Source organism: Manacus candei, unplaced genomic scaffold (assembly GCF_025592945.1).
Source record: "Manacus candei isolate 608988 ecotype Guabito, Panama unplaced genomic scaffold, ASM2559294v1 h1tg000073l, whole genome shotgun sequence".
Lineage (NCBI taxonomy): Eukaryota > Metazoa > Chordata > Aves > Passeriformes > Pipridae > Manacus > Manacus candei.
In genome coordinates, this window is record NW_026138121.1 from 2,740,597 (window position 1) to 2,758,549 (window position 17,953).

At 51.8% G+C, this 17,953-nt stretch overlaps 1 protein-coding gene across 5 annotated transcripts in view; it reads right to left on the reverse strand.

The window, feature by feature from the left end:
• The window catches only part of PLXNA2 (plexin A2), a 171,065-nt gene that overhangs the window by 39,264 nt on the left and 113,848 nt on the right, over window positions 1-17,953 (reverse strand). For all 5 annotated transcript variants that reach the window (XM_051808522.1, XM_051808521.1, XM_051808523.1 and 2 more), the window contains 5 exons: window positions 13,401-13,601; window positions 11,527-11,623; window positions 10,988-11,181; window positions 3,723-3,874; window positions 119-236 (listed from right to left, as the gene is read on the reverse strand). In XM_051808522.1, coding sequence (XP_051664482.1) covers window positions 119-236; window positions 3,723-3,874; window positions 10,988-11,181; window positions 11,527-11,623; window positions 13,401-13,601 — 762 coding nt within the window. The remainder of the gene's footprint in view (window positions 1-118; window positions 237-3,722; window positions 3,875-10,987; window positions 11,182-11,526; window positions 11,624-13,400; window positions 13,602-17,953) is intronic.

Consider the following 17,953-nt stretch of genomic DNA (forward strand, 5'->3'; position numbering starts at 1 on the left):
AAGACAGCAATTTCGGGATGGTCTTCTGGAGTGAGCCCCGTCCATGTGACACAGGCACGGGCAGGGCAGGGCTGCTCCCGTGGGACCCCCGTGCTGTGCCCCCCTGGCCAGGACTCACCACAAACATGTACTGCTGCGCCGACTTGGCCGTGAACTCGGGCTTGCACTCTCCGATGCACAGGAGCACTGGGCCGGAGCTGATCCCTGGAAGCGCCTGCCCCATTTCACAGACGATCCTGGAAGCAGAAATGCCGCAGGGAAGCTTTGGCAGGAGGTGCCAGCAGTGCCCCTGCACAGCTCCACGCAGGGCTGGCTCCCTCTGGTTCTTCTTCCTTTCCCCCCCAAACCCCCCCACCCCTCCTCTTTAACTTTGATATCTGCCTCTTTGGAAGAAGTTAATTACTGAGTCTATTTTTACCCCATGTAGTAATTTAAAGGAAAAAAAAATCAAAATTAGACATAATTATTACAAGCTGTAAACTCCAGAGCAAAGCAGAGCACTAATGGCAATATATTAGCCAGTAGCAAAGTGAGTGCGAAGTCCTTAGAGTAACAGATGAGTTCATTAAGGGAACAGCTCACACTGCAGTCTCCCAGTTAATCAAAACTGGAGAAGCCTGCTCGGGAATGATAGAGACAGCCACGGAGAGCAGCTTTTGCAGGGACACAGGGCTGGCTACCACAGAACACAGTGCTGCTGGGCACAGGAGGCAGTGGCATCAAAGGACACGGTCCTCGTGCTCCAGCTCAGCCCCGTGGGCACATCCTGAGGCTGGGAAAGCTGGAAGGGCAGGGAGAGCTGCTGGGGGTAAACACATAACTCAAAAATCCCAGGGCAGCAGGGATGTGTAACAGCAGCTGGGGTTGGGATCAAGAGGATGCCAGTCATGCCAGCAGGTTTGAGGGAGGTTTTCAAAGGGGCATCAGCTGGCAGGGCTCTCCAGCTGGACATAAAAGGGATGGATGCTGCTTGCTCCCGTGGAAACGCTGGAAAGATAAATTCAAGAGCATCCCTCCAGGCACAGGAAACCTGGGGGTGGGAATAACCTGCCTTGAGGATGAAAACCTGGGGGTAGGAGGAGTAACCTGCCTCAAGGAAGGAGACATGAGGGAGGGAGTAACCTGCCTCAGGGATGGAAACCTGGGGGTAGGAGGAGTAACCTGCCTCAAGGAGGGAAACATGAGGGTGGGAATAACCTGCTTCAGGGTGGAAATCTGAGGGTAGGAATGATCTGCCTCAGGGATGGAAACCTGGGGGTAGGAGTAACTTGATTTGGGGATGAAAACCTGGGGGTAGGAGTAACTTGATTTGGGGATGAAAACCTGGGGGTAGGAGGAGTAACCTGCCTCAAGGAGGGAAATATGAGGGTGGGAATAACCTGCTTCAGGGGTGGAAATCTGAGGGTAGGAATGATCTGCCTCAGGGATGGAAACTTGGGGGTAGGAGTAGTAACCTCCCTCAAGGATGGAAACATATGGGGAGGAATAACCTGCTTTGGGGATGGAAATCTCGGGGTAGAAATAATCTGCCTCAGGGATGGAAACCTGAGGGTGGGAGTAACTTGCCTCGGGCAGGGGGTGCAGTAACCCCTCTGATGAGACACTTGTGGGTGTCTGACCCTGAGAGTGAGACCAGAGGAAGAGCCAGAGCATCCCCTGCCCACTGAGGCTGAAGGAGCAGGAGGAAGCTCTCGCTCTTCTGCCATTCACACACAAAAGCATAAAAGGCTCCAATTTGGGAAGGCAGTGTTCCAGCCGCCTTCAGCAGCATTAAATTCACTACAAATAAAATAAAGAGACTAAAGGAAGAAAAGAACCTTGCAGATCGCCTGCACAGGTGATGCCAGGAGGCCTGATGAAATACATACATGCTGGTAAAGAGCTGGAACGTGCACGTCCTCGTTGCTGCACATCAAAAGGGGTTGCCTAGAGAGACGCTGCCTTTGGAGAGCAGGAATTGAAGCATCTCAGCTGTGTGCCTTAATCTGCCACGTGCTCCTCGCTCTGCCTTTCAAGCAGACAGTGCCCGTGCACCTCTCTCTGCCTGTTATTTGATCACTTCTCCTCCTGCAGACCAGCAGCAGGGCCAGGAGGCAGCTGTGCTCTGATTTTGGGTGCAGGGCTGGCACCTGGGAGCAGCAAAAGCCAGGGGAAGCGATTCCTGACACCCCACGGGCAGGAAAAGAGAGGGGAGGTTTTCCCTCCCACAAGAAACACCAAATACTCAACAATTTGCCAGTAAAGCAGCAGCTGCCACACAGATCGGGCAGGACTGGGTGCAGGACAGGGCACAAGCAACGTGGAACACCTGATCCTGATTCCTGCTAAAAGCCAAATTCCCAGCAGGTACCTTGTTACAAAGTGATGCATTCGGCAGAGCTGTAGGGTGCTGATTGCTGGGCTAAGTGGCCCTTTCACCAACATTAACCTAATTGCTGGCTGATAGATTGCGTGGCTGGAGCATATGGCGAGTCATTACAGTCTTGGAATTCAGTCTGCCCACAGAACCCTTAAGAGGGTCCTTTTATCTGCATTCATCTTTAAAAGGCAGCTCTCATGCAAACGCTTGCTGTTATCTGCCCAGGGTAAATGTTTTAATGATGTTAACAAACTTTGAAAGCTCGAGAGCCGTAATTAGAGTCATGATTATAAAATCAGGGTTTCGTACCATCAAAGGAGGATAATTTCATAATCTTCCATCCTTTATTTGAAAAATAAAATAAAACAAAGTACTGCTCAGCAGAACAGCCCAAACTGCTTGTAGTGACAGGACTATTGGTGCAGTGGTTGGAGCCATTCCTGCAGTAACACCAAGACACGGTTCAGCCAGTGATCCCATGACACCCTGACACATCCTCACAGCTCAGAAGGGGTTATTGATGTCATTTCTGTCTTACAGATGGGGAAAGAAAGACGAGGAGTGAGCAAAAGCCAAACCAACGCCAGCGTGTGCTGGTGACAGGTCCTTGCACTGCTCTGAGGATCTGACTGGGGCACTGCACCACCAGAGGACAACCGCTCTGAGCTGCTCCTGAAGCTGGGGCAGATCTGTGCTGCTGGCACCACTCATGGGCCCTTGGCCTTCTCCATACCACACAGGACACCATCCTGATCGCCATGAGGAGATTAGACAACCCAAGGGGACACATCACCTCTTGTTCCTCTCCCACCCTGCCCAAATGACCCCCGACACACCCAAAACAACCCCTCCCCGAAGCGGCAGGAGGAGAGCGTGTCACTCGGGGAGGTTTATCCTCCGTTTATCCCCCGTTACATGCCTGTTTTCTAATTTTTGGTTGACATTTCGCCGGGTGAAACAAATGAATTGACTCCAGTGGAGGCCCACTCGGAATTAAGCGGCTGTCACCGCCTCGCCCGCCTAACAAATGGCTGCGCGCAGCCGGCAGCGCCGCCGGAATTTCAAGTGCCACGGGGAGCAGGGAGGCTCGGCATCAACAGCAAGGTGCTCATCAGCAAAGTTGCTTAGCAAAGCAGGAACAGCAGGGTGGAAGGAAACAGAGCACTTAATGAAAGCTTAAAGTGCTGCTTAACCCCCAAGGAGAGCGCCCGAGCGCCTCGTCCCTTCCCAGGCGCCGTCCAACTCCAGACCCCTTCCTGGAGGGGCTGGGAGGGTGGAGAGGTGGTGCCTGGGGTTGGGATGGGTTCAGGGACGAGGCTCTGTGCCCGTGGTGGGGCTGGGTGGGGTCTGTGAGGTCACTCACTGCTCTGCCACGATGTAGTGCTCGGGCAGGGGCGCGCAGGGCACCCCGGCCACCTGCACCCCGTGCGCGATCTCCGAGAAGTCCAGGCCCAGGTTCACTCCACGGATGGTCACCCTCGTCCCTCCTTCTGGTGGGCCCGACACCGTGAGGATCTAGAGGGAAACAAAACACAGCAAAGTTGAGCTGGTGAGCCCCAAACCCCATCCTGCAACCCCTCGCCTGGCTTGGAAATGCTGCAGTCTGCTCAGGGAGGCTGAGTGCTGCAACCTCCTCCTGCTCCTGCTGCCAAACCCACGCCAGTGCCAGCTCCCCATGACTTCTCTGGATGTCCTGGAGAAGCCCAAGGCTGCTGAAACCCATCTGTGCTGTGCTCCAAGAGAGGACACCAAGATCCCTGGGCCGGCCAAGAGCTGTAAGCAATGCCATTCCCCAGAAAGCCCTGGCTCCTTTTTAATAAATGCAGAAGATGATAAGTCACCTTCCAGAAGTAGCTTGCTTCTTGGGAGAACTTTAACTTCTGCCTTGGCTGTTACCTGAATGTTAATGTCACATTTTATTAGTAAGTTGGCACCTCAAATGACTTAAAAATGTTAAAGGGTGAGATGTGTGCTTTCAAGCTGCCTGTTTATAGCCTGCCTCAGCCATAATCATCTCTGCTTCTATGGACTTTCATTAAGGACAATATCCTCTTCAATTAGGAATATAAATTTCAATAATGCAGAGTCACAGAATTTGGACCCAAGACTCTCAAACAGTTATCCTGAATCTGCCACCAGTCTGTTGTTGCTCTTGGGTGAGTTACTAATCTTCCCCATACTACAGTTGTTGTTAATAAATAAACACAATCCATAATAATGCAATTTAATTAATTTAATGGATAAATCCTGTTTACGCTTGTTTGTTCCACCCCTGTCTTTGGCAAAAGACTTGAGCTCTTCAAAACCTTTTCCTCACTGTTTCCAGATGGATGTTTGCTTTCTTCCACCTTCCTAAGAGGCAGTTTGGAAGGTGGCCAAACACCAGCAACCTGCCTCAAAGCAGCCCCTGTGGGACCCCCTGCACTGTCCAGTGCCACAGGGCATGTCTCCCCCTTCCCATGCCATCAGGATATCCCTGTGCCCCATCACTTCTGGGGTTCCAAGTTCCTCAAAGCATCTCCCTGCATTTCAGACCCCAGCTGAAGCTATTTTCCTTCTCCCTTGCTTACACATTGTCATTTCATAGAATCATGAAATGGCTTGGGTTGGGAGGGACCTTAAAAATCATCTTGTTCCAACCTCCCTGCAGGACACCCGGCAGGGACACCTTCCTCTAGCCCAGGTTGCTCCAAGCCCTGTCCAACCTGGCTTTGGACACTTCCAGGGATGGGGCAGCCACAGCTTCTCTGGGTAACCTGTGCCAGGGCCTCCCCACCCTCACAGGGAAGAATTTTTTCCTAATATCCAATAAAACCTACTCTCTGGCAGTTTGAGGCCATCCCCCCTTGTCCTGCCCTTGTAAACAGTGTCTCTGCATCTTTCTTTTAGGCTCCCTTCAGGTACTGGAAGGCCACAATTAGGTCACCCAGAAGCCTTTTCCACCTCTGCTCCTGTTTAAGGTGCTCCTGTAGAAATTCACAGTCACAGAATCATCAAGGTTGCAAAAGACCTCCCAGAGCAAGTCCAACCTTTACCAAATCCCACTAAAACATATCATCAGGTGCCAGGTCTGCTCGTTTTTTTGAACACTTCCAGGGCTGGTGACCCCACCACATCCCTGGGTGGAGCCTGTTCCACCTCTGGCCACACGTGCTGAGGTTCAGGCAGCTCCACACGCCCAGCAGAGCCACCCCATACCCCAAACCACCCCCTCCTTCCTCTGCTTGAATTCCCACCTCCCTCTCCGACCGAGGTTTTTAATTTATTCACCAGGCACTGCCTGTTGTGCTGCTGTTCCCTGTAACTCACACTGCCTGGTACGTCTTGTATCATTTAGCTCTGCGGGAAGCGCTACGTGCCCACAGAGCCACCACCAAATCAAGCTGGATTGCATTACACCGAGTCCTGAAGGCCTGGGAATGTTTACATGGCTAGCTGGGAATCACCTGAACTTGGCACTTCACCTACTTGACAGTTACAACTGTCCTTTGCAGCTCTAGATTATGTTAAAATGCATTTACTGGAGCGCTTACACCGCTGGGCTCGTCGGCTCATCACTGCTCGAGAAAAAGAAGTCACCGTTTACCATTTGCTGACCTGACCAGAACCAGAGGAGCCAATTGGCCTCACCCAAAACAAAGCTGAGCTGATGCTGTATTTTAAAAATGTCCTGACCTGGAAAATCTCCAATATGGAGCTCCACTCGACCTAGATTTTAGTGGCCACTAATTGAACAGTTTTGAAGTAACTGTGCCATAAAGCAGCCCCAGGGTTAGAACAGATGCATTCAATTAATTACAGCTGGAGAGATTCAGTCAAAATCGCAGAAAGAAGATAAGTCTTAAAGGTCCCGTTGCACCGAGAGCGGGGGACCCCTCCAAGCAGCATCCCTGGGCCCTTCACTAGGGTGAGGATTCGTGGATGAGGCACCTCCAGCAAAGCCAGCCCCTGGTCTGCCTTAATCCTGGCTTGACTGTGCTGGATGCTGCTCAGGCTGCAGGGCTGGCTGGTGACACTCCAGATTTCTGATCCGAGACAGACAGGATTAGGGAGAAATATTCCCCAATTTCAAGAAAATCACTTTACTAGACTGGCTTTTCACTCAGAGGTCTGTGGAGGATGAAAAGAACCTGCAAAGGGCAGCCGAAGAAAACCAAGGCCATTATCAGGAATTGTACATTTGCTGTTAAGGAATTTGCACCTCTGCTGGAAGTTTTTTAGGCTGTTTGTTGAACTGAAGCAGTTTGGAAGTCACTGAGATCTGAGTGGGGTGTGGGAGGCAAAATTATTCTGAGCAGGTCACCTCTCCCCTTGGCATCAGCCTCACCTCTCACAGAACAAATCTGCAATCCACCACCTCTAATAATGCCTGTTCCTGCTGCCCAGGGAAAGAGTTTATGCAGGTGTGCAGCTCTGTATTATTCATAAAAAGGTTTCAAGTACAGAGATGAAGTGAGTGGTGGCAGGAGCTCGGTCACCCCCACACCCTGCATCACGGAAGGGTTGTAAATGCTCCAGGGCATTTCTCTTGCTGCTGCTTAGTTGAAACCAAGGTAGGGATCATCAAGGTTGGAATCCAAGGGATCCCAGGGATCCCCAAGGTTTGAATCCAAGGGATCCCAGGGGTCCAGGAGCCCCAGCACAGTTGTAGCACCCTTCCCTCCCCAGCCTGCAGAAGACACTCCTATAACAGCGCAGGATAAACATTCTCAGCCCGTTGCATCGCTCAGCATTTCTGACATCGAGCAATATTTAGCCTCCAGAAGAAGTCTGTGCTGAGAGGGGGAGACCTGGAGACAGGGAGACCTGGAGGCAGGGCTGGCTGTGAGTTGGACAGGGCTTTCCTTCCGGAGCTGCACAGAAGCCCCGAGCCCGGTGACCGCTCTGCACAACAACCACTTGGCATCTGTCAGGGTGCAGGGAGAGCACCCGGCTGCTGAATCAATGGCACAACCCCTGCCCCCTCCCTAAACCTCATCCACCTTCATCCTCTTTGTCTTTTTTCATCCTGCTCTGAGCTCTCTGGATCCCAGCTGATGAGCCCAGCGGGGACCCGGCACACAAGCATTGTCATCCCGGCATGATCCCTCCTTGTCTCTGCCTCGGCTGATAGCACATTCAGAACCTAATTGTTATCTCAGCAGAGCAACTCCATTATTCAGCCTGACACTGCCCCCCCCCTTCAGCTGTTTGTTGCACTGATGTTATATTAATGAGGCCTGCAAATAAATGAATAGGAGATCAGAGTGCCGCTTGTTCGCCACAAACCTGATTTTTATTTATTTATTGCTAAGACCACAGACCGTGTGGAAGTTTTAAGATGCTGAAGGGACACTGTTGGTGACGGCAGAGCCTCTCACTTAGCAAAAGAACTGCAAATATCCCGCTGCTCATTTACTTTTATAACTATTAAAACACAGTCTCTTCTTACTTATGCACCCCCTGAAGGCACTGGTGCCTGGGAGCCAGGCCCTTGACCTCAGGCTTGTCAGATAAAGTGAACCTGGCCAGATGAAGCAAAAAGGAGTGGAAAACAGCCCATATTAAAGGCTCTTTTAGGTTGAATCTGATGCAAACCCCAGTATGAGACCTAACACCATTCCCCAGTCAAGCCTGTCAATGGTGGTGCCTGCAGGATGGAGGATCCCAGCTCTGAGCCTGTCAGCTTGGTCCCAGCAGGGCAGGGTGTTCCCCTCCCAGCATTCCAGCTCTGCAGCACTGGGCAGTGCAAAATGGTACCCAAAATCCCCCAAAAATCTCAGGTGGCAGAAAAGGACCCAACAGCAACAAAGGCTGTAAAGGGCTCATGGTCTCCTTCACAATCTCACACACTTTACTGGAGGGGAAAGGGGATGAGAGAAGTGAAACCAGGCTGTTGAAAGGGTTGGATTTAGGAATATCGACCCTGTGGGGTTTCTGCTGGGGCTTTGGCATTTTCTAGACCTGACTGCTCAATGCAAGATTCTGCCTGAGTGTTCAGCCCTGTCAGTGCCCTTCCCACCAGTGGATCTCAAAGCACACAGAAGAGGTCACTAGCTCCCCTCTGCTTTCCCCTTTCTTTTCTACAACTGCAAACTTGACTTTCATCAAAAAAAAAAAAAAAAAAGCAAGCTGTGAATTCCTAAAGAGAAAGGTGGAGTCCAAGGGAAAACACCAAACACCACAAGACCCATGATAAAATCTCAGCAGCTCACGGCCCTGCCACGGTCAGCAGAGCCATGGGACAACACAACCCCCTGAAACCTGGGTTTCTCATTGCTGATCTCACTGTGGAATAAGCCAACAAAAGCACAGACATTCCCTACTCCACTCTCTCATCTCCAAATCCACTCAGGGCAATCTCCTGAGACTCCAAACCTCCCCCAGTGAGGCACCCCACGCTTCCCACTTTGTAGGCTGAGACCCAGACCTGGTTGTGGAGACAAGAAACGTGCAACAGCAGCAAAGCTCTGCTCTTTTCTCCTTGGACAGAGCCCAAAAGTATTGCTTTCAAGTTGGACAGTGATAAAACACTCGGTGGCAGTGCCATGCCTGCAGCCAGCTGCCAGAGCCAGCCTGGCACCACTGAGATGCAAGTCACTCGGTGGCTGGAGCTGAGTGTTTTTCCCCTTCTCTGCTTAGCTCAAGGAGGGGGAAAGAAATAATTCCAAGATTTCTTCAATGTTACAACTGTCTGAATGGTTTATGGTGAAGAAAATCTCAGGCAGAGGCTGTTTTGCTTCGTGCATCTTGTAGCACAACCTCGTGCAGCACAAGAGCACTTGGATAAGTAAAGTTTGGGTTCTGCCCACTGGCAGGACAAGGTGAATATCCAGGCAAGCTTTAAGGCTCATTTTATCTCTTAGTAAGACACCTATGGCTTGGAAAACAAACAAATCAACCAAACAGGGAAAGGATTCTCAACACTTCTTAATGCTTTCCTATCTCTGCACAACCAGCCCCAACACCTCGTCTGCTCCTCCACAGGCTTATCACCTCACCAGCCTCACCAGCTCCACTCTGCAGCGTGAAAAACATTGCACAAGAGAAATCCCTGCCCAGCAAAGGTGTAACATGGCTGGGCAGAAGGTCTAGGAAAGAAATATCAAAAGCCTGGTAACATTCCTGCAGGATGGATGGACACCCCTCAGCATCATCCTCCTCTGGTCAGCCCCACCCAGCCCTGACACAGCAGCCTCTGTGCTTCCTCCCCTCCTCTATAAAAGGAGGTTGATGCCTGCCTCCCTCCCTCCCAGGGGGGTTGAGCCAGTTTAGCTAAACTGGTGTAAAATAATTGAAGAGGAACTTTCCACATGCCCTTGGGTCCTTATTCAGCTGGCAGAGGTTTGGGTGCTGAGCAGCCCTGCTCCCGCCCTGCCACGAGGAAGAGGCCCCTTCAATCCAGCACTGTTACATCCTTCTGCAGCACTGGCACATGCTCAGGGTGAGGGAGGTTTTTTTTCAGGATTTAATTAACTGAGAACCCAAAATCTTCCTTCATTCCCACCTGATAAGAGTGTCACTCCTAATAGCGACGTTAACAGACCGAGCGCACTTTCACCGGTAAAAAAACGCTCCTGGGAGACATTCTGCATCCCTCAGTGGCCTGAACAGAAATATCAGAAGCATCAACTATGGACTAATTAGCTCCCTGGTTTAATTAGCATTCTCGCAGCGGTCCGTGGCGGTCACCCCGGTGCTGGTGGCACTGGAGGCGAGTGCCAGCTGCCTGGGGCAGGGCTGCACCCCTGGCCACGTGCCATGAATGGCACTGAAAAAGTACTGGAGCGTTTTCATTCCCTTTCTCCAGTGTCAGGAGGGCAGTGGAAGGTTTTTGGACAAGACAGGGACAGCCCGAAATCCACCCTGGGAGGAGCAAAGGAGGAGGGGGAAACTGCCAACCATGAGGGGTTCGACGAGGGGAAGTGCCAAGTTCTGCACCTGGGATGGGGCAGCTCTGGATGGATGGACAGGATGGGGGGTGAGAGGCTGTAAAGCAGGGTCAGAAAGGGCCCTGGGGGTCCTGGCTGATGAGAAGTTGGCCATGAGTCAGCAGTGCCCTGGCAGCCAGGAGGGCCAAGCCTGTTCTGGGGGGCATCAGGCCCAGCATCGTTGGCTGGGCCAGGGAGGGGATTGTCCCACTCTGCTCTGACCTGGGGTGGCCTCACCTGCAATATTGGGGCAGTTTTGTGCAGTATAAGAAAGATATTAAGTCATTAGAGAGTGTCCAAAGCAGGGCAACAAAGATGGGGAAGGGCCTTGAGGGGAAGCTGTGTGAGGACACTGAGGGCACTTGGTGTGTTCAGCTGGAAGAGACTGAGGGGAGACCTCACTGCAGTCACAAGTTCCTCAAGAGGGGCAGGCACTGAGCTCTGCTCTGTGGGACCAGTGGTGGGACCTGAGGGAATGGCCTGAAGTTGTGTCAGGGCAGGGTCAGGTTGGATCTCAGGAAAAGGTTCTTCCCCCAGAGGGTGGCTGGGCACTGCCCAGGGCAGTGGTCACAGCACCGAGGCTGCCAGAGCCCAAGGAGCATTTGGATGACACTGTCAGGCACATGAGCTGGTCCCATGCAGGTCTGAGGGTTGGACTTGATGATCCTCGTGGGTCCCTCCCCACTCGGCACATCCTGTGGGATCAGTGGGTTCTTACCTCGGTGATCCGGGGGTTGGAGCACTTGACGTTGCGGCTGGACCAGTCGAGCCAGGGCTGGGCCGAGGGGGAGCTGCAGTGGGGCCTCAGGGTGCACTTGGCCTCCCCACTGCACCAGCCACACTCGAATTTGGGGTCGGCCTTGAGGCAGAGCCCGCAGCTCTCGCGCTGGGCCGCGCACTTGTACAGGTGCACTGCGGAGAGAGGGGAGGGACACGCAGGGCAGGGTCAGGAACTGAGACCTGGAATTCACCTGGGCTGCAGCTGCTCTCGGACTTACAACCCGTGCTGAGTTCGGGCTTAACGAGCCGCAGAGTGGCTTCCAAAAGGGGGTTTCCAAAGCCACGGTGGGATCAGCGGGGCTCAGAGAGCAGCACGAGCAGTGGAGCTGCGGAGCTGATCCCATCCACAGGATGATCCACAAGGATCACGACATCTCTGCCTGCAGCCACAGATACTGCTCTGCCCCAACAGCCCCTCTCCAGCCCCCACCTCCACCCTCCTCCCTGTGGCTCGAAGCCAATTCGAGCCAACATTACCTTTCAGATCCTCCGGGTTGTCAATAACAAAGTTCCCATTCCAAACCACGGCGAAGTCCACAGCTAAGTTGCTGATGTCCATCCCATCATAGAGGTACTGCAGGAGAAGATGGAGAATGAGATGTTTGGGAGAATGAGTCTAACAGAAAAAGAAGGTTTTTTTGAAAGAAACCATCATTATTCTTTGCTTAAAAACACGTGCTGGTGCCTGAGACACCACATTTCTACACTTCAACTCCAGGGTTCTGCTTTGACTCCCTTGTCCTCACCGGGAAGAGATAATTAAATCAGATCTAGTCCTTGTGAGAGGTAATAGATTAATTATTCCACTCACAGTGGTTGCTCTTGTCTCTCAGTCTCTAGCTTATCAATACAGCCCCTCCAGTTAGTCAGACTGGGACTGCTGCCTTCAGGCTGTCTTCTTCCACAGTCACTGTGCACCCCAGTGTGAGTGGGAGCTTAAAAATCCCACTGCAGAGCTTTGGCTGATGGAACAGGCACCATCTGAGCAAAAATAGATGCTGCAGGGAGGTCCTTTCCCAGCCACTGCTTTGGCCCAGACTAGGGTAGCACTGGCTTGAATTATTGCCCTTCTTATGGACACCCTGGGGGCCATGGCTGAGTGAATGTGGAGACTTTAGCTGAATTCCCAGTGTATTCTGAAATTCCCATTATCACAACCAGCACTGATGAGGCTTCAGTCCGATGCTCTCTCTAAGTCAACCAAGAGCTGCTAAAAAGACTTAAAAAGGTGAGGGAACATTGCTATCCTCTTTGGGATGAGGGGGTGGTGAATAAAGCAAGGCAGACTGCTCTGACTGTCCCTGTGCAGTACTTGTGCAGTTTGAACTCACATTTGGCTGTACTGAGTCACCTTGCCTGGGTTTTACTAAGTTGGTGTGAAACAAGATCAAGTGATGGAGCTGTGAGTTCAGAATTGCCCTTACATCCTCTACCTACCACTTCCTATTAGCCTAACAGCAATAAAAGTGCTTCTCTAACGTTTATAAATCACTTTGGATAGGAAAAGTACTCTATAGTATTAATACATTTATTATCCACTGAGCTGCAAGGCCCAAAGATGGTCAGTGATGTATAAATATCCAGTGAAATTTTTAAAAATTCAAAACTTCATTAACAATTTAAGACCATCTGTGCTGAATATTCAAGTGGACCCTGTTCTGCTGCCTAAAACAAACTGCCTGTGCCCTGTTTGCCCATGGACCTCTTCGAGCATGTGGTGAGGAGAGGAAGGACCTGCTCATCCCAGAGCTGTAGAGTGTCACAGGAGACCTAAACACAGGCTGTGGCTCAGGGTAGGGGGTGACCTGCATTTTCCATGCGTGTTTTGGCATCCCCAAGTACCTGCTGTGGTGACTTTGGGGTGTTGGGAAGTAAAATCCTGCCAGGTCCATTGGCAGGGCTAAGCCTCATCCTCCAGAGGAGTGTTATCCTCCCCTGCCTGCTGCTCCAGCAGCATCTCTCACGTAATTTCCCTCTCTCCACTGTGCTCTGCTCTCTCCCCTGGCAGTTTTCCTTTCCCCCTTCTTCCCTGCTTTCCAGCACCACTCTATTCATCCAGGTACCCAGACCTGGAATTCGACAGCTCCCCGATAAGGGGTCTGTGATTCTCCTTATCTCCCCGCGTGAATTAGCCTGCCTGAACACCTCCCACATCCCCTCCTCCTCCCCTTCCCCTCGCTGACCCCCCGCAGGCGGGCAGGGAACCGCCAGCTATGGGATCTTCGCTGCGATTAAACACCTCGCACGCCCACGGCACCTCCTCGCTCCCACCTGGACTGCGGGATTAGTCCAACTCCAGGACTTTTCACTCCCTTTGGAGCTGACCCCGGGTTTTTGGCATGTTCCCTCACCGAGCTGTTCTGGCACTGGACGCTGGAGCTGTTGAAGCGCAGGGCGGGCACGCGGTGGATGACGCCCTGGATGCTGAGCACGCACTCGTACCCGCGCTGCCCCGACTGCGGCTGCGGCAGGTTCCTCGCCTTCAGCGTGATGGGTTTCACCTCTCCCACCGGGATCAGGATCTCCTCCGTGGGGAAGAGCTGGGGACAGTCCTGGGAGGGCGATAAGGAGAGAAGGAGGTTATGCCGGTGACGGTGCACCCGCGGGTCCGGCCGCTCCGGTGGCAGGGCTGATGTCCCAGCACATCCCCAGTGCCCAGGACACGCCACGCCCCAGCCCAGCTACAGCTTAATTACACGAATAAATGAACCCCCATGACAGCCCTGGGGCTGGCACTGATTTCCTCATTGCAGCTGCAGCAGGAGGAACACCCTATTTGGGGATAAATCCAAGGTGTCCTCCCCGCTCCGAGCTTGCCGTGGGTTTTATCTGCAGAGCCAGAGGCTCTTGCTGTGCCCTCCTGCAGCAGCACAGCCCCTTATCAGCTGCTCCAGCTCTGCTGAGCCCCCCTGCTCTGGAGGGAGATGGGCTGCTCTCAGCCACAGCCTGCACTCCCTGGGCCTCCTCCTAATCCCATTTCATTCCTCACACCCCTCAGCTCTGTGCGTGCTGAATGAGATGGATCAGCCTGGGATGTTCTTCCCTCTCCCCACCAGGCAGGCACTGTTCCGCTCTGCTTTATCAGAGGTAAATTAGGCCAACATGCCATTAATTTCTGAGGTGACATTAAGTTCTGCTCTATCTGCTCTCACCCCTCACCACGCTCCAACACTTCTGCCTTCCTGAAACGCATGCCCAGCTCTCTGGAACGCTCCTGGGCTGTGGCTGGCATGGCCTTTCCCTTGGCTGAGGAGTGCCTGGGTGGGATTTGTGCCTCTGGCCAGCCAGGTGGGCAAAGCACCCGACCTGAATTGCCTTTTCTATCTCTAAATCTTAGAATGGTTTAGGTTGGAAGGAACCTTAAAGATCACCTTGTTCCAACCCTCTTGTATGGGTAGAAACACCTTCCACGAGCCCAGGTTGCTCCAAGCCCTGTCCAACCTGGCCTTGGACACTTCCAGGGATGGAGCAGCTACAACTTCACTGATAAGGGTGATTTATTTTTACTTCTGCCATTATCTGGCCAAAATAATTAACTGCAAATGAATAGCAAGTTTTAATATTGCTGCAGCTCAAGACTTTGCTGTGCAAGATGCTGCATGAAAAATAAAAGGAAACTCCCTGCAAACACTGGAAGACCCTGGCACAGGTTGCCCAGAGAAGCTGTGGCTGCCCCATCCCTGGAAGTGTCCAAGGCCAGGTTGGATGGGGCTTGGAGCAACCTGGGATAGTGGAAGGTGCTTCTGCCCATGGCAGGGGGTGGAATGAGATGAGCTTTAAAGTCCCTTCCCACCCAAACCATTCTGTGATTGATGAACCACCACTGCACAAACGAGCAGATCTCCAGTACCCCACGAGCACAAATGAGATGTCTAAATGAAACTCTGAGATGAACCACAAAAAAATGACCTATCAGTGCCTGGTACCTGTATGACATCCCTCCCATAAGATCTCAGCATCCTAAACATTATCTCTGCACAACACACCGGGAAATACAGTTTTTCTTCCATTTCCATACCGGGAAATGCAACAGACTGAGACAAAGGCTCTGACCATCAGAAGTATTTACATTCTGTTCAGCTCTAATTTGCTTTGATCTAATGGAACAAGGTACCTAAGTACCTGTAAGCACCTGACACTAAATGATTAATCCCAAGCTAAAGTAGGAGTTTGAGAAAACATGGACGTCTCCCTTCCCTCTGCCAAATCCCAGACCTTTGCCACCCAGCCTAGTGATGAAAGGAAATCATCCTGGTGGCAGTGCAGGGAGAGCCATCCTCACCAGGATTCCACTAGGACTGTGTGTCCAGGGGGAAAATCCCCATCTCTCCCTGATGGCCACAACCTGTGCCAAGCCACACTCCCTCTCCAGCTCACAGCCAGGGCCATGGGATGTTGTTTCACTACTGGCTTAAGCGAGTTGTAAATGAGAAACAGATGCTACCCTGGTTTGGAGTAACTTAAACCACTGCCTCATAAACCTTTTTAGTGGCACTTTTCCTTATATATATTTTATTTTATTTCTAACAGGGACTTTCACGGATTAACAGCCAAGAGTGATTTTAAACTCCATCAGCCAGAAAGTGGCTACACTGGAGTGGGAAGAAAAGTCCTTTTCTGCAGTGGAGTGGGTTTACAGGCTGGAAGGGAATGGCATCACCTGGTTCCCACAGACCCTGGTACTGTGGATCCAACCCCCAGCTCAGCCTTTGTGCTACCACCAGCAAACTCCTAGGACTCCTGGTGTTTTCCATCCACTGCCAGCTCCTCCAAGCTGATTTTGCACACACATTCCTTCCTCCTCCTTATGCACCACACGCCTGTACCACCTTCCACTCAATATCTGACTGCATTTAAGCTTTTGCATTTAACCTCAAAGTCACACTGAGGACCGACAGGAGACAAATATCTCCACTCCAGAGAGGTCCCCAGCCCCGTGGAACGCCCGCGTTTGGACGGAAAAGCATCCTGGAGCCACTGAATCTTTTACCCCATTACGACCGAAAACAAAAAAATCTCCAGTCACAACACCAGTGGGAGAACCTCAGTGCACAGTCCTGAAAATAATGAATATGTTATGGACCATTATCCTTCCTGGCCAGCGCCCTCCGTGAGGCGACTGCTAAAGAAACGCTCCTGCCTTGGGAGGCACAGGGAGAGAGGACTTACATTTCCAGATCTGCTCTCTGGTGCTGAAAATGCTGGTAGCAAAAATCGTTCTGCCGTCATTAGAGATGAGTGGGACATAATAGATATACTTTTTCCCCCCCCCCTCTTTTGGTTTCAGTGGAAGGAAAATGTCACACGGGGGTGGTGGTGAAGGCAGGGCAGGCGGCCCCAGAGCACGCTCGGGGATGCACCAAGCGAGGCAGCCCCTCTGTGTTGGCTGACAGCTACAATGATCACACTAATAAGGGATGTACATTTTGGGGTGGGGGGATACGTAGGAAGATGGAAAACTCCTGGGGAGCCACGTTGCTGCGGGCAGTTGCTGCTGAATTTATCAGAGGAGCGAGCAAAGCCGCGGGAGCTGCCGGGGCTTGCGGAGGGCACAGGAGGGCTGGGAGGTCTCTGCCTTGTTGGAACCCCTCTCCTGCCTCTCTGTGCCATTTCCCATCTTACCTCATTGTTCAGCCTTCAAGCCTTTTTTTTGGAATTTGTTTTTTTTTTTTAATGCTGCCACAGTGATGCACAACCATGTCCCTGCACACCCTCATCCCTGCTCACCCAAATCCCTGCACACCCAAATCCCTGCACATCCATGTCCCTGCACATCCATGTCCCTGCACATCCATGTCCCTGCACACCCAAATTCCTGCACACCCATGTCCCTGCACACCCAAATCCCTGCACATCCATGTCCCTGCACATCCATGTCCCTGCACACCCATGTCCCTGCACACCCATGTCCCTGCACATCCAAACCCCTGCTCACCCACGTCCCTGCACACCCAGCCCTTCCCACGGTGAGTGTGTGAGCAAGTTTGGGTCTCACATGGGTGCTCTTGCAGCAGCACCCAGGTCCCACCCTGCACACACAGAGCTGCAGGGGGTGATGCTGCAGAAAAACCAGCCTGGCAGGGTAGTTTGTCCACTCACCACCTCTTCTACCTGTTCCCTGATCTAAAAGCTAGCACTAGCATGAATTATTTTGTTAGGGTATATCATCAGCCTTAGCAATGCCTCTGTCTATGCTTATTGCCTTTACAGGAATTTTGTGATGAGCTGGGAAGTGGTTGGCAGCACCAGTCCTGCTGCAGGGCTGTGGCCAAAATCCCTCGTGGTGGTAAATAACAAGAGCATCCCTGGCTTGTCGGGCTCAGCCTGGGTGCTCCGTTCTGCATTTCATCCCCAGGAAGAGCTAAACACCCAGAAAATACCATATAAAAGCAAGACTGCAGCCGGTGGAACACACAATTTGTTCCGTAATCAGTTTACTTTGTTTTTTAATTCACGAGAAGTAAATCCTGCAGTGAGTTAGAAAGGCCATTATCGCCTCCTCTCGCTAAACAAACACGTCGAATCCTCTCATTATCCTCCTTGACTTCCCTACACCAGAATAAACACAAATCGGAAGATCTGCAGGAGAAAGACAAGGCTCGACGAGTGAGTGGCACAGACTCTCGGGGAATATTCTGCCTGTGAAGTATCATCTCGCCCAATTTACAAAGACATTTTCTGCTTCTCCAACACTTTTTAGCCTCAAAGATTCCAAGGTCTATAAATACCTTAAAGACCCTCGACACGCAGCTGTCTCTGGAGCAGAACAGAGCACCCATGGTTATTATTTGTGTTTAACTGAGCAGTTTTAGTAGGTCAAACCTCCTTGCTCTTATTTGGAAAAAATTGCTTAGAAATGGCAGGCAATTCTTTTGACTACGGGATTTAGCCCAAATGGCAGAAA